Source organism: Phyllobates terribilis, unplaced genomic scaffold (assembly GCF_046119375.1).
Source record: "Phyllobates terribilis strain yellow unplaced genomic scaffold, ASM4611937v1 Scaffold_52__1_contigs__length_9100884, whole genome shotgun sequence".
Lineage (NCBI taxonomy): Eukaryota > Metazoa > Chordata > Amphibia > Anura > Dendrobatidae > Phyllobates > Phyllobates terribilis.
The window spans coordinates 3479394-3494833 of NW_027362812.1; the positions used below are offsets into that span (position 1 = coordinate 3479394).

General features: G+C 47.8%; 1 protein-coding gene across 1 annotated transcript; it reads left to right on the forward strand.

The window, feature by feature from the left end:
• Window positions 1-3541: 3541 nt before the first annotated feature.
• Window positions 3542-12832, forward strand: LOC141191741 (PIH1 domain-containing protein 1-like). The gene is made up of 6 exons (XM_073661668.1): window positions 3542-3644; window positions 3855-3921; window positions 4148-4333; window positions 4691-4752; window positions 4835-4916; window positions 12801-12832. Exons 1-6 carry the CDS (start codon window positions 3564-3566, stop codon window positions 12830-12832), a joined length of 510 nt encoding a protein of 169 aa, XP_073517769.1. The 5' UTR covers window positions 3542-3563.
• Window positions 12833-15440: the final 2608 nt, after the last annotated feature.

A 15440-nucleotide genomic window follows, 5' to 3' on the forward strand; every position in this document is an offset into this window, starting at 1 on the left:
GCTGTGTATAGATGGCTACGTGTGGTCTCCCGCTGTGTATAGATGGCTACGTGCGGCCTCCCACTGTGTATAGATGGCTACGTGCGGCCTCCCGCTGTGTATAGATGGCTACGTGCGGCCTCCCGCTGTGTATAGATGGCGCCGTGCGGCCTCCTGCTGTCTCTGGGGGGGGCGCCGTGCAGCCTCCCTCTGTGTATAGATGGCACCGTGCGGCCTCCTGCTGTCTCTGGGGGGGGCGCCATGCGGCCTCCCGCTATGTATAGATGGCACCGTGCAGCCTCCCGCGTGTATAGATGGCACCGTGCGGCCTCCCGCTGTGTATAGATGGCATTGTGCGGCCCCCTGTGTATAGATGGCATCGTGCGGCCTTCCGCTGTTTATAGGTAACGCCGTGCGCCCTCCCGCTGTGTATAGGTGGCGCCGTGCTGCCTGCTGCTGTGTATAGGTGGCGCCACCCGCTGTGTATAGGTGGCGCCGTGCGGCCTCCCGCTGTGTATAGGTGGCGCCGTGCGGCCTCCCGCTATGTATAGGTGGCGCCGTGCGGCCTCCTGCTGTGTATAGGTGGCGCCGTGCGGCCTCCCGCTGTATATAGGTGGCGCCGTGCAGCCTCCTGCTGTGTATAGGTGGCGCTGTGCGGCCTCCTGCTGAGTATAGATGGCGCCGTGCCTCCTGCTGTCTCGGGTTGGGGGCGCCGTGCGGCCTCCTGCTGAGTATAGATGTCGCTGTGCGGCCTCCTGCTGTCTCTGTGGGGGGGCGCTGTGCGGCCTCCCGCTATGTATAGATGGCGCCGTGCGGCCTCCTGCTGTCTCTGGGGGGGGGCGCCGTGGGCCTCCCGCCGTGTATAGATGGCGCTGTGCGGCCTCCCGCTGTCTCTGGGGGGGGCACCATGCGGCCTCCCGCTGTGTATAGGTGGCGCCATGCGGCCTCCCGCTGTGTATAGATGGCGCCGCGTGGCCTCCCGCTGTGTATAGATGGCTACGTGAGGCCTCCCGCTGTGTATAGATGGCTACGTGCGTCCTCCCGCTGTGTATAGATGGCTACGTGTGGTCTCCCGCTGTGCATAGATGGCTACGTGCGGCCTCCCACTGTGTATAGATGGCTACGTGCGGCCTCCCGCTGTGTATAGATGGCTACGTGCGGCCTCCCGCTGTGTATAGATGGCTACGTGCGGCCTCCCGCTGTGTATAGATGGCTACGTGCGGCCTCCCGCTGTGTATAGATGGCTACGTGCGGCCTCCTGCTGTGTATAGATGGCTACGTGCGGCCTCCAGCTGTGTATAGATGGTTACGTGTGCTCAATATTGAGTCATACAATTAATGTAAGGCTATGTGCCCACGATGCAGAAATTCTCCGGATTTTTTTTGAGCGTTTCCTCATCTCCCTGGCAGAAAAAACGCATGTGGATTGTACATGCGTTTTTCCTGCCAGGGACTTGCTGATGTGAAGCGTTCTTCACGTGCATTTCCGCATGCGGGTTGACAAGCGCTTTCCAAGCGATTTTAGCATCACTTGAAAAGTGCTTGACAACTTGGTCACACTATATAAATACATGCAACCGGCATGGATTTATATAGTGTGACCATAAAAGAATGGTAAAAAATAAATATATAATTACCTTCTGATGGCCTGCCGACGTCAGCGGTCGCGTGACCCGTCACATGACTAAATGACGTCACGGCAGGTCCTTTTCAGACCATCGCGAGCTGCCGGCAAGCCAGGACGCATCGGATAAAGACACCGTGGGCCATCAGAAGGTAAGTATAATATTTATTTTTTATTTTATTCTTTTTTTACAGGTTCTATGGTACCCGGGTCCGGAGGAGAGTCTCCTCTTCTCCAAACCCGGGTACCATCCGCACATTGAAACGCATGGAATCCGCATGTACAGATGCAGTCATGCGGATTCCATGTGTTCCAATGCAAGTCAATGGCGGCGAAAACGCCGCGCTTCCGCAAAATAATTGGTAGTGCTGCGGATTTTTCCGCAATGGTAATCCGCAGTGGAAATTTCCGCAGCATGTGCACAGCACATGCGGATTATCATTGGGGAACATGGCAGGCCTTCTACCAAGCGTTTTTAAGCGTTTCTGCAGCGGAATTGCCACCGCGGAAACGCTTAAAAAACGCATAGTGGGCACACAGCCTAAAAAAAATTATTATAATTAATATTGTGCCAAATTAATTTCACATGAACTATCACATGATCTATCACAGGGGATCATGTGACATGTCACGTGATATATCAGGTGTGTGTGTGTGTGTGTTCCACCCCTGGCCCCCTCACACCACCCACACAGCCCCCTGGATGCCCCTCACACCACCCCCCTTTATGCCAGCACAGCATTTATTCACATGGTCAGTTCTCCCCGCCTCAGTCCTCACAGCACAACGCTGAACACGAGCTCCTCATCACCAGTCCTCCTGTTCCGGCACAATGTGCACACTACTGCAGCTGCAGGTGGAATAGTGTCCACTGTACTGAGACGGCCCCGCCCCTTCTGGTGATGTCATGACTCCTCCCCCTCAAGAAATCAACTCCAATCTAGACGCTCTCCTGTTGCTGAGGCGTGGTGACGCTGTAGCTGGGTGATTGTAGTCAGAGTAGTGGTGTTTGGCGTATGTACTACAGGTAAGAAGATGGGAATGTGCCAAGGTGATTACTACATTCAGGACAATAAGTAGCTAGCTGTAGGTGTGCAGAATCCCACTCGCAATATTGTCAGGGTCTCGCACCCCCTGGTGTCGTGGGCTGTCGGGCTCCCGCACCCCCTGGTGTCGTGGGCTGTCGGGCTCCCGCACCCCCTGGTGTCGTGGGCTGTCGGGCTCCCGCACCCCCTGGTGTCGTGGGCTGTCGGGCTCCCGCACCCCCTGGTGTCGTGGGCTGTCGGGCTCCCGCACCCCCTGGTGCCGTGGGCTGTCGGGCTCCCGCACCCCCTGGTGTCGTGGGCTGTCGGGCTCCCGCACCCCCTCGTGTCGTGGGCTGTCAGGCTCCCGCACCCCCTGGTGTCGTGGGCTGTCGGGCTCCCGCACCCCTTCGTGCCGTGGGCTGTCGGGCTCCCGCACCCCCTCGTGCCGTGGGCTGTTGGGCTCCCGCACCCCCTGGTGTCGTGGGCTGTCGGGCTCCCGCACCCCCTCGTGCCGTGGGCTGTCGGGCTCCCGCACCCCCTAGTGTCGTGGGCTGTCAGGCTCCCGCACCCCCTGGTGTCGTGGGCTGTCGGGCTCCCGCACCCCCTCGTGCCGTGGGCTGTCGGGCTCCCGCACCCCCTCGTGCCGTGGGCTGTCGGGCTCCCGCACCCCCTCGTGCCGTGGGCTGTCGGGCTCCCGCACCCCCTCGTGCCGTGGGCTGTCGGGCTCCCGCACCCCCTCGTGCCGTGGGCTGTCGGGCTCCCGCATCCCCTCGTGCCGTGGGCTGTCGGGCTCCCGCACCCCCTCGTGCCGCGGGCCGTCGGGCTCCCGCACTCTCCCCTTGTCGTTGTCTGTGGAGAAGATTAATACATATTTTCATTTTTCAGGTTTTCTCTTATAAAACAAGATCCCTGAGCTTCTGTCTTTGACCGAAAAAATGGAGTCTGACAAGTCGCTGCTCTCTGCAGAACTGAACACAAACATGGCGGAAGCGCTGTATGAACAGATGCTGATGAAGGTACGAAAGATGAATTGGAGAGGCCAGCAATCACCGGGTGAATGTCTCCTCCGTCAGCTGCCGGGAGCGCGGCAGTCTCCAACATTTACCTAATGTGTATTGTTGGCTTTAGACCCCTCACAGTTGTACTATTTTGTTGCAGGAAAAATCAGTTTGCAGAACCATCCTGTTCATGTTACTCACTGATTCTCACTTGTTGCCTCATTTCAGGCCAAACAGGAGATACAGAGCAGAATACCGAACTTACCAGAAAGCAGACAGATCAGACCCCAGCCTGGTGAGATGGGCGTCCTCTGATTATTATCCAGATTACTTTGTGCATATTATGTGACAGATACCACAGTGGGGCAGTGGGGTCTTATTGACTGCAACGGTCACATGATGCAACCAACGTGGGGGGTCACATCGTTTTTTCTTATACAGTTGATTACATGTAAATGCTGCTTGGCTTTTGCCGATTTTATTGTGTTTTTGTTCACTTTTTGTTTTTATTTCTGTGTTAGGTTTCTGCATTAAAACTCGCACATCCAAAAATACCAAAATCTTTATTAACATCTGCAAGTCAAACCAGATCCCAGCGGCCCCGGACCTGACGGAGCAGGAGTTAGTCAGCATCCTGGAATCTGATGATCCCTCCGGCTATCGAGTCCCCATGAGCCTTGGAGAGCCCCACGTTGAAGTTGATAATAGTACGTTTTTTTTTTGTTTGTTTTTTTAATACAGCGCGTCTCTTTTTAAAGGGGTAGTCCAGAGATATCCTTAAAGGGGTTAAAATAGCAAGTATTACAACTTACTAATCCTCAATGGTCAAAGGTGCCATCTCCACAGGTTCTGGTAGGTCCACTTCCAGTCTGCGGAATAAAGTTTGACATCTTGTTGTTGACTTTTGAACTTTTTTTGGTTTAGATTTAGGACTTAAAGGGATTGTCCAATACTTGGATTCCCCTTTAAGAACTTATACCACTTATTCATAGCAGCCCTACTAAGGTCAATGGATTGAGTCGGCACCGCAAAGTATCTAAGTCCTGGTGCACTTTGTCCTACAGGTGGAGGCGGCTGTACGGCGTACGACATAGTGATTAATGGCACCTTCTTTGAGAAAATTAAGGTAACTGCAATTGCTTATTCCGACATACGAGCTGTCTGCTCTCCTTTGTGTCAGCTCCTTACTTTGTATTTTTTTTTATTAGAATAATGAGCTTTTCAGGGAATTTTTTATCACCGTGGCCATGGAGGGACTAGAGAACAAGTACGAAATGGAGCTGTCAAGAGGTAACGACCGCATCACTGATATTTTCCTTGATTTTTCCATCGACCACACAAGGACTTGTTCTTTCGTGGAGCAAGTTTACCATATAATATATTGAACATTTTTATGTACCAACCTGTTGTATGGCACCGTATCAAATGCCTTTGAAAAGTCCAGATAGACAACATCCACTAAGTTTCCCTGGTCCAACCTAGAACTTACCTCCCCATAGAATCTTTTCAGATTAGTTTGCAGATTAGTTAATCTTATTGAGGTGCTCCAGGTTAGTATCTCTTAGAAAACCCTCAAAGATGTTGCCCACAGTACAAGTTAAACTTACCGGCCTATAAATTCCAGGCTCAGATGTTATCCCCTTCTTGAATATTGGTACCACATTTGCTATGTGGGTGTAGCGCTGGTGGATATGGACCCACTGCCCCACGGGAGGGTTGTGACTAGATGTCTATTGGGTCTCCACTAGAACCTCTGGTGGTGAGGCTAGACTGGGCCGCCGGTAGACACCAGGTACCACTTCAGTGCAGTCCCCTGGACTGCAGCAGCATTCCGGAGGTACCAGGGTACCAGACACAGGAGAGCGAAGACAAGGACTAGGTCAGACAATCTGAGATCGGGGCAGGCAGCACAGGTTCAGGATAGAGAAAAATGGCAAGGGGGACAGGGGTTTTTGATACCAGATTACTCCTTTAACGCTTGCAACCTCTGTTGCTTGACTGCAACTCAAACAGTCAAATCAGTCCGTAAGAATTTAGGGCACTTCCATGGCGATATTTTGCATCAGTATTTGTTAGCAGACGCCAGGAGTGGATCCAAAACAGAAGAGGTGAAAGTGTTTCAGTTACTATTTTTCACTGTGTTTGTTCCCCTCTGGTTTTCAGCTTACAAATACTGATGTAAATTAGAGCCCAAAATACTCACTGTTTGAATGAGGTGAGGAAGCTGCTTGTAGTACTGTAATAGAAGTCCTTATTCTGAGGATGAGTGCTGTAATTCTTGTCTTCTCTGCTCCATCAAACTCCCCAGAGCAGGGGCAACCCCTGGGGCAAAACTGCTGGCGGCAGATGTCCAGACGTATGACTCAGTGAAGTGTGATGGACCCCGACTCCCAAACAAAATAAATCAGACACATACAAAATAAATACACAAAGCATTGCAATTAGGTGTCAAATGTTCTCAACTTTATTTAAATTTACATGACACCGAAAATGGCACAACCCTCGACTCACGAAGAGTCACCCTGCAGCGCTCAGGAGAGGAAAACCCCCTGTGGAGGAAACCTCTAGGGAACCATGGCTGGAGGGCTGCCCTTCCCTTGGTCTTAGAGAGTTAGTGCCGATATATGACGGAGTTTTAGAATTTCTACATATTTACAGGGAACGACATAACAAATATAGACTATTAATGTGATAAACTGGATGTGGGAGAGATCTGGCTGCGATATCTGTCACCACATTTATTGCTGGAACGAATTTAGTTGATCTGATTTCCCAGGTGGATCTACCACTTCTCCCTTACAGATCCAGCTCCGTCTCTCAAGAAGTTGGGTACTTGGTTACAGGGGTTGCTCATTATGGATAACCCCTCTTAGGAAGAATATCCCCTCCCCCTCCCAATTTATCACCCATTAAAGTCAAGGATCCATCCATGAACTCCCAAAGAAGAGCAGCTATTTGTACATAGTAACAGAAGGGGATCTTGTTTTGGGGACCCCCCCCTCTGTTACATTCCCTTCCCCCCGGGGTGTCTAAGAAGACAACCCCTTTCCCTGCCAGAACCTCCAAATTACACCAACGTTGGCACATTACGTGGGGTGGTCAAGCTCAAGGTCCTCAGGCGCATCATCAATAATGGCGCTGATCGTGGCAGCGCGGCATTCTTTTATGGAATCTTCTTTATGACACTTGTTTATGCCCTCACAATAGTTGTCATGGTTACTACAAGGGCTATTACTGATGCAGGGTCCAAGTATTAACCCTTTCATCATTTGTAATTCACTTTCATTATGGAGGCAAATAACTGCACTTGTTACCAAGCAGGAGTCTTATCATTACGGCTTCCCTTAGGCACCATAAGAAATACAGATTATAGAACATACGTACAAGTGTTTTAGGAGTGTTTTGCACTTTTTAGATCCATAGATTGGGCTTATAACTAGCACTTTACAAAGCAGAAAGTTAAGAGGAAATTACTTGTAAAATAATATTATAGGGAATTGCATTTCAAGCATTTTCCTAATGTGCATTCTGCATACTTGCATAGTTACATAGGTTGAAAAAGTTTGAACTTTAATGTCCTAGGTCTATCTCCAAAGTTATACATTTTCTATTACTAGATTATTTATAACCCACAATGTCATGTTTTGTTAAAAAAGTATCCAGCCCTTCTATAAATGCTGTTATACTATCTGCCATTACTATATCTTGTGGTTGGCATTCCACAGTCTGACTGCTCTAACTGTAAAGAATACTTTCCTATTAAGTTGCCAGAATCGCTTCACCTCCGCTTGTTATGAATGTTCCTGGTGCTTTGTAAGGTCCTGGAAAGTGATAAGTCATGTGCCAGTACTATGCATTGACCTCATATGTATTTATACATATAAATGTATATTTATGAAGGCGATGATAATTACCCTTCATAGAGGTGTTACGATCATTCATAAATTGCTTTCATAGGTTTGATCTCCAGGATTAGGAGAGATTTTGGGTGTAAACGTAATAAATAGTGTTGAGCGAACATGCTCGACACTGCTCGGTACTCGCCCGAGCATCACGCTACTCGGGATGTTCGGCGAGCACCGAGCATTTCCGGGTTACTCGGGCGGGAGCTCGGGTCTCCGCCCTGCATGTTTGGTGCTCTTTACAGAGCCAATGAACATGCAGGGATTGCCAGCCAGTCACTGTAATGCCGCAGCCATGTTGGTTGTGGGCATTACAGTGATTGGCTGGCCGCACAGCGTCACCTCGAGTATTTAAAATGGGGCGCCGCCATCTTGGACACAGTCGCTCCGGATTAGACAGTGTAGGGACAGCGCTGCTGATTTAGGGAGAGATATAAACTGCAAAATAGTTAGTGTAGGGTCTGTAAAGGCTGCCAGAACAAACAAACAGTCCTTTTCAGGACTAATATCCATCCCAGATACCAGGCAGGAAGGCTGTATAGGAGACACAGTGGTTATACCAGCAAACGCTGCATTACAGTCCTGTGTGCTCCTGTTGCTGATATTGCTGGACTTAGCACCAGGTGTCGGGGGCCAGGAAAAATCCTTTTTTTTTTCATCTAAATCCTCCTTTTTTTTTTCTCCTTCACACTGTACAAATACCCGTCTTATTAACCTTTTGGTGTGTCCCCGTCCCCCCCCACCCCCCCAAAAAAAAGCGTGTCTCTGATTTTTCAGACACAAATATAACTGTTGAAAATAGTCTGGTGTAGGCTAGAGAAACAGAAGTGTTGTTTTGCACTTCCACGGTTCAAACCTCTGTATTATCCACTTTGGGCCATTTGTATCTAAAAAAAAAAACAGTTTGAGTGTGTCGCTCACTGTTCAGCCGCAAATATCTCTATTTAAAAAAGTGTGGTATACCCCAGTAAACAATAACTGTGGTTTTGCCATCCCATGGTAAAAAATCTCTATTATTCAGCTTTTGGTAGTTTTTTTCCGTAAAGAAAAACAGTAGTGTCTCCTGACTGTTGTGACAGAGCAGAATTATCTCTTCATGATTCAGAAAGAGAAGAAATTCGAACTGCACCTGACGAAACAGAGGAATGGAAGCATGTGACCCACAGAAGCAGGAGGATCGAGAGGCAGTCAGCACCCATACTGCTCAGGAACCAGTACCAGGCTCTCACGCAGGAGAACCATGAAGAAATACAGCAAAATAAGACTTTGCCAGCAATGAATAACCTTGTAAGCCCTCAGAATCCTCCTGGATGGAGAAAGAAGAATGTTGTGAAGAAAAAACGGAGAGTGGTGGTCATGGGGGATTCCCTGTTAAGAGGAACAGAGGCCGCTATCTGCAGACCAGACATAACCTCAAGAGAAATGTGCTGTCTTCCAGGAGCAAAAATTAAAGATGTGTCTGACAGGATATCAAGACTTTTCAGACCTACAGATCACTACCCATTCCTGCTAATACATGTGGGGACAAATGACACCGCAAGAAAGGACCTGGAAACCATCTGCAGTGACTTTGAAGACTTAGGCAAGAAAGTGAAAGAATTGGGAGCGCAGGTGGTCTTCTCATCCATCCTCCCAGTGGATGGCCATGGAACAATGAGGTGGAATAAGATTCTACAGGTGAACAACTGGCTACGTCGATGGTGCCGTCAACAAGGATTTGGATTTCTGGATCACGGAATGAATTACCTATACGATGGACTACTTGCTAGAGATGGGGTGCACCTTACGAAGACTGGAAAACATGTATTTGGAAGTCGCCTTGCTACACTCATCAGAAGAGCTTTAAACTAGAACAATGTGGGAAGGGAAGCATAAGGCCAGAAAAAGCCATACAGCTGACAAATACTATTGAGATCTCTGCTACTGGAAGTGGAAAGGAAGAACAAAGACAAAACAATTTAAATAATAAAAATATGGGAGGAAGAGAAACCAATCACAAACTAAAATGTTTTTATACAAATGCACAAAGCATGGGCAACAAACAAGGAGAATTGGAACTACTAATGCAGGAAAAGGAATATGATGTCATTGGAATCACTGAAACTTGGTGGGACGATACACATGATTGGAATAAAAGGCTAAAAGGATACAACTTATTTGCAAGAAACAGACTTGATAAACGAGGAGGAGGTGTTGCATTGTATGTTAGAAAAGCATATATCTGCACAGAGATTGAAGCTTCAGAGACTGGGAGTACTGTGGAAACTGTTTGGGTAAGAATACAAGGAGAGAACAACGGAAAGGACACCATTGTAGGCATTTACTACAGGCCACCTGGGCAAGCTGAAGATATGGATGAACTCTTTATGTATCAAATGACCAAGTTCTCCAAAAAATATGACGTAGTGGTCATGGGAGATTTCAACTATCCAGACATTTGTTGGGAATCTCTCTCAAGTAAAACTAACAGGTCAAGCAAATTCTTATCCTCTCTTGCTGACAACTTTATCTTCCAAAAGGTAGGGGAGAAAACAAGGGGATCTGCTACTTTGGATCTAATCCTTATAAACAGGGAGGAAATGGTTGAGGAGGTAAAGGTGGCTGGGACCCTAGGAGGCAGCGATCATGCTATTATAGAATTTTGGATAACTAGAGGAGGAAGACATGTGAAGACTCAAACTTCAAGGTTAGATTTTAGAAAGGCAGATTTTAAGAGACTCAGAAAGAGAATAGGAGGGATCCAATGGCTGGATGTCCTTAGGGACAAAAATGTCCAGGAAGGATGGGAAATTTTTAAAAATGAGATTCTCAAAGCACAATCGTTAACAATCCCGAAAAGTAGGAAGAATGGGAAGCATTTAAGGAAACCAGGATGGATGAACACAGAACTTAAACACATGCTAAAAAGAAAGAAAGAAATGTTTATTAAATGGAAAGAGGGAGGCATATCTAAAGAAGATTATAATGCAGTCTGCAGATCCTGCAGGGCACGTATCAGGTTAGCTAAAGCTGACAATGAATTAAGGCTTGCAAGAGATGTCAAAAGCAATAAAAAAGGATTTTGGGGTATGTCAAAAGTAAAAGAAAAGTCAAAGATGCTATAGGATTTTTACAGGATGAAAATGGAGAAATGGTAAGAGAGGATGTTGAGAAGGCCGAACTTTTTAATTCCTATTTTGCATCTGTTTTCTCTCAGAAAGAAAATGTAACATCAACTGATCTTCACTGTCCTTTTAAAGGAATAGAGGAATCCAAGTTATCTGTAAACAGAAAGATTGTGAGGGAATATTTAGCTAACATAAATGAGTTCAAGTCTCCAGGTCCAGATGAATTACACCCCAGAGTACTGAAGGAGATCGTAGAAGAAATTTTAGAACCACTCTCCATAATCTTTGAAAATTCTTGGAGAACAGGAGAAGTCCCAGAAGACTGGAAAAGAGCAAATGTTGTTCCTATCTTCAAAAAGGGGAAGAAGGTGGACCCAGGGAACTATAGGCCGGTGAGTCTGACTTCTATACCAGGAAAGATCTTTGAACAAATTATTAAACAACATGTATGTAAGTACATGGATAAGAATGAAGTGATTAACCAGAGTCAGCATGGGTTTGTAACTAACAAGTCATGTCAGACTAACTTAATTTCCTTCTATGACAGAATCACTGACTGGGTGGATCAGGGAAATGCTGTAGATATAGTATATCTTGACTTCAGCAAAGCATTTGACAAAGTATCTCACACCATCCTTATTGTAAAAATGACCAAGTATGCAATGGACCAGGCAACTGTTAGGTGGATTCATAACTGGCTTAGTGATCGGACTCAAAGGGTGGTTGTAAATGGCTTCACATCCAGCTGGATGAATGTCTCAAGTGGGGTACCACAGGGCTCCGTCCTGGGACCTGTATTGTTCAACATCTTTATCAATGATTTAGATGAAGGAATTGAGGGTAAACTGATTAAATTTGCTGATGACACAAAGCTAGGAGGGATAGCTAATACTAGAGAAGAGAAAGAGAGGATTCAAAAAGACCTAAATAAACTGGAGCAGTGGGCAGCAACCAACAGAATGGTTTTTAACAGGGAAAAATGCAAAGTACTACATCTGGGCAATAAAAATGAAAAAAGCATATACAGAATGGGAGGAATAGAGCTAAGCAACAGTACATGTGAAAAAGACTTAGGTATACTAATAGATCATAGACTGAACATGAGTCAACAGTGTGATGCAGCAGCAAACAAGGAAAATACAATTCTGGGATGTATTAACAGAAGCATACAGTCTAGATCACGTGAAGTCATTATCGGTCTTTACTCCTCTTTGGTCAGACCTCATCTGGAATACTGTGTACAGTTTTGGGCACCACATTTTAAAAAAGACATAGACAAACTGGAGCAAGTTCAGAGAAGAGCGACCAGAATGGTGACTGGTCTGCAAACCATGTCCTATGAGGAACGGTTGCAGGATTTGGGAATGTTTAGCTTGCAAAAAAGAAGACTGAGAGGAGACTTAATAGCTGTCTACAAATATGTCAAGGGCTGTCACATTGTAGAAGGATCATCTTTATTCTCATTTGCACAAGGAAAGACTAGAAGCAATGGGATGAAACTAAATGGGAGGAGACACAGATTAGATATTAGAAAAAACTTTTTGACAGTTAGGGTGATTAATGAGTGGAACAGGCTGCCACGAGAGGTGGTGAGTTCCCCTTCAATGGACGTCTTCAAACAGAGGCTGGACAGACATCTGTCTGAGATGATCTAGTGAATCCTGCTTTGAGCAGGGGGTTGGACCAGATGACCCAGGAGGTCCCTTCCAATTCTACCATTCTATGACACAAAAATATATCTGTTGAAAATAGTCTTGTGTAGGCCCGACATCCCAGTGTGGTTTCGCAGTTCCACGGGTCAAATCGCTGTACTATCCAGTTTTGGGCCTTTGGTATCTAAAAAAAAAACAGTTTGAGTGTGTCGCTCACTGTTCAGCTGCAAATATCTCTATTTAAAAAAGTGTGGTATACCCCAGTAAACAATAACTGTATGTAAAAAAACATATAAGACAAGAAAAAACAAAAAATTATTTTTGTCCATGCGTTTTTTTGTTTTTTCTTGTCTTATATGTTTTTTAATTGTACTTTTTAATTAAGTGGTGCTGTATGTCTTTTCTATAATAAAATTTCTACAATGTTTTCAATACACTGCCTCTATATTTGATTATTTACTATGCTTGGTGCCTGCTCTACCCTTTGCTTTTTTTCTCCCATTTATTTCTCAGGGACTTTGGCACAGGTGTATGTCTTATCATAAGGTGGTGCTGGGTCTTGTATATTTTTCAGACAGCAAGTGATCCCACACTTGGACACTCTGAAGAGCTGTTCACTGGACCATTTCCATATTTGGGCCCCTCGCCTGATACGCTTGAAGTGGTGGAAGAGGAGATCCCATGTTGCGATGCCCAAATATTTGAACAGCCACGGCCACAGGAAGTCGACGTTGGCAATCTGTCACAAGAGGTGGACGATGACGAGACACAATTGCCAGGAAGTGAGGAGGAGGATCGTGGTGCGCAAGTGGAAGAGGAGGAGGTGGTGGATGATCTAGTAACTGACCCAACGTGGAAGGAGGACATGCAGAGTGAGGCCAGCAGCACACAGGGGGAGGGAGGCAGAGTACCCCAACAGGCAGGAAGAAGCAGTGTGGTGGCCACAGACAGAAGACAGGCAACCTTTCCCCGTAACACCAACACAAGGGACGTTGCCAGTACAAGCGGTAGGTCTTCCAGAGTCTGGAATTTTTTTAAAGACTGCTGATAACCCCAAAAAGGCCATATGTTCCACCTGCCATGCCAGCATCAGCAGGGGTGACAAAACTACCAGCCTGACCACCACCAGCATGATCAGGCACATGGCAGCAAAGCACCCGACTTTGTGGGGCGAAACCCAGGGTCCACGACCAGTGTCTGCGGATGTCACCACTGCTTCTTCCACTGTTGTGCGTGCAAGGCAATCCCCTGTCCATACTGCATGTAAAGATGCCCCCTCCTCTCAGTCTTCACTTGTTATGGCAGTTTCTCAAGAAACAGCATCAACGTCCACGTCCCACCGCAGCGTTCAATTGTCCATATCCCAGACCTTTGAACGAAAGCGGAAATTCGCAGCTAACGCCCCACAGGCCACAGTCCTAAATTCGCACATTTCACGACTGCTTGCATTGGAAATGCTGCCTTTTAGGCTGATGGAGACGGAATCCTACCGCAATCGGTACATCTCCCTGACGGCACACTGGGTAAACATAGTAGAAGCCGGGACCCAGTCGGACCTTGGGACGGAACACATCCTCCCCACACCGAGGATTGCTGGCCCTATGTCAGTCAGAGTTGCCCCCACAGTGTACAGCTCCTGCGCATCCTCCTCCTCCTGCGCATCCTCCTCATGTTCAGCCTCCATCTCAGATATCACCACATCAGTTACAAGCTGGAAGCATTGCAGTACTGCCTCCGCCAAGCGGCAACAGGCTGTGCTGAAACTCATAAGCTTAGGTGATAAACCTCACACTGCTTGTGAGTTGTGGACAGCTGTGAAAGAGCAGGCAGATCTGTGGCTGAGACCGCTGAACCTACATCCCGGCATGGTCGTGTGTGACAATGGCCGTAACCTGGTGGCGGCTCTGAGGCGAGGTGAGATCACACACGTACCATGCCTGGCTCATGTGCTTAACCTCGTGGTTCAGCGGTTTCTTAAATCGGACCCCGAGTTGCCAGATCTGCTCGTGAAAGTACGCCGCCTGTCAGCTCATTTTCGCAAGTCGGCTACAGCTTCCGCCGCCCTTGCTTTGTTGCAGCAGCGTTTGCAGCTTCCGGCACACCGACTGATGTGTGATGTCCCCACACGTTGGAACTCTACCCTCCACATGTTGCAAAGGATTTGTGAGCAGAAGAGAGCAGTTGTGGAGTACCAGCTGCAACAAGGCCGTCGATATTGAGGTCAGACTCCACACATAAGACCTCAGGAGTGGACCTGGATGTCTGACTATGTACCATCCTGACAAACTTTGAGGAGGCCACCAAGATGGTGAGTGGCGATGACGCCATCATTAGTGTCAGCATCCCACTTGTCTGTCTTTTGCAACGCTCTCTGCAGAGAATTAAAGAGGAGGCATTGCAGCCAGAGTATGATGAGATGGATCAAGAAGCCATAGCGGGCGATTACACACAGCACAGCCTCATCTCATCCCAACATGCATTGGGGGACAATGAGGGAGAGGAGGAGGAGGAGGAGGAAGAACAGGAGCTGCTATCATGCGTTGTAGACGGTAGTACCTGTACAAGTGTCATACCGTCGGTTCAGCGTGGGTGGCCTGAGGACAGGGGGGAGGAGGAAGAGGAGGAGGAGCAGGAGAGCATGGTCAGTCGTCATCTTGGTGAGGACACGGAAATCTTGCCCATTACCAGTCTGGCACGCATGGCTGACTTTATGTTATGCTGCCTTAACCGTGACCCTCGCGTTGTCAAAATGTTGGGTGACAGTCATTACTGGTTGGTGACACTTGTAGACCCCCGCTACACGGAGAACTTTCACTCTCTTATTCCTGAGGTGGAGAGGTCTACAAAAATGGGGCAGTACCAGAAGGCCCTTGCTGCAGAACTCTTAAAAAAATTCCCATCTGAACACGCTAGCGGCAGAGGTCACAGTTCGTTGACCAACCAAGGCGTACAGGCGAGAGAGATGCAACTCCAATCCAGCAGAGGCAGGGGAACACTGTCAACGTTCTGGGACAGTTTTCTGACACCCGCCCAGCTTACAGGCCCTGAGGCGCGGGGGTACTCTCACAAGCAGTGGAAAGTTTCAAAAGATGGTGAGGGAGTACCTTGCCGATCGTACCAGCGTCCTCCGTGATTCCTCTGTGCCTTTTAATT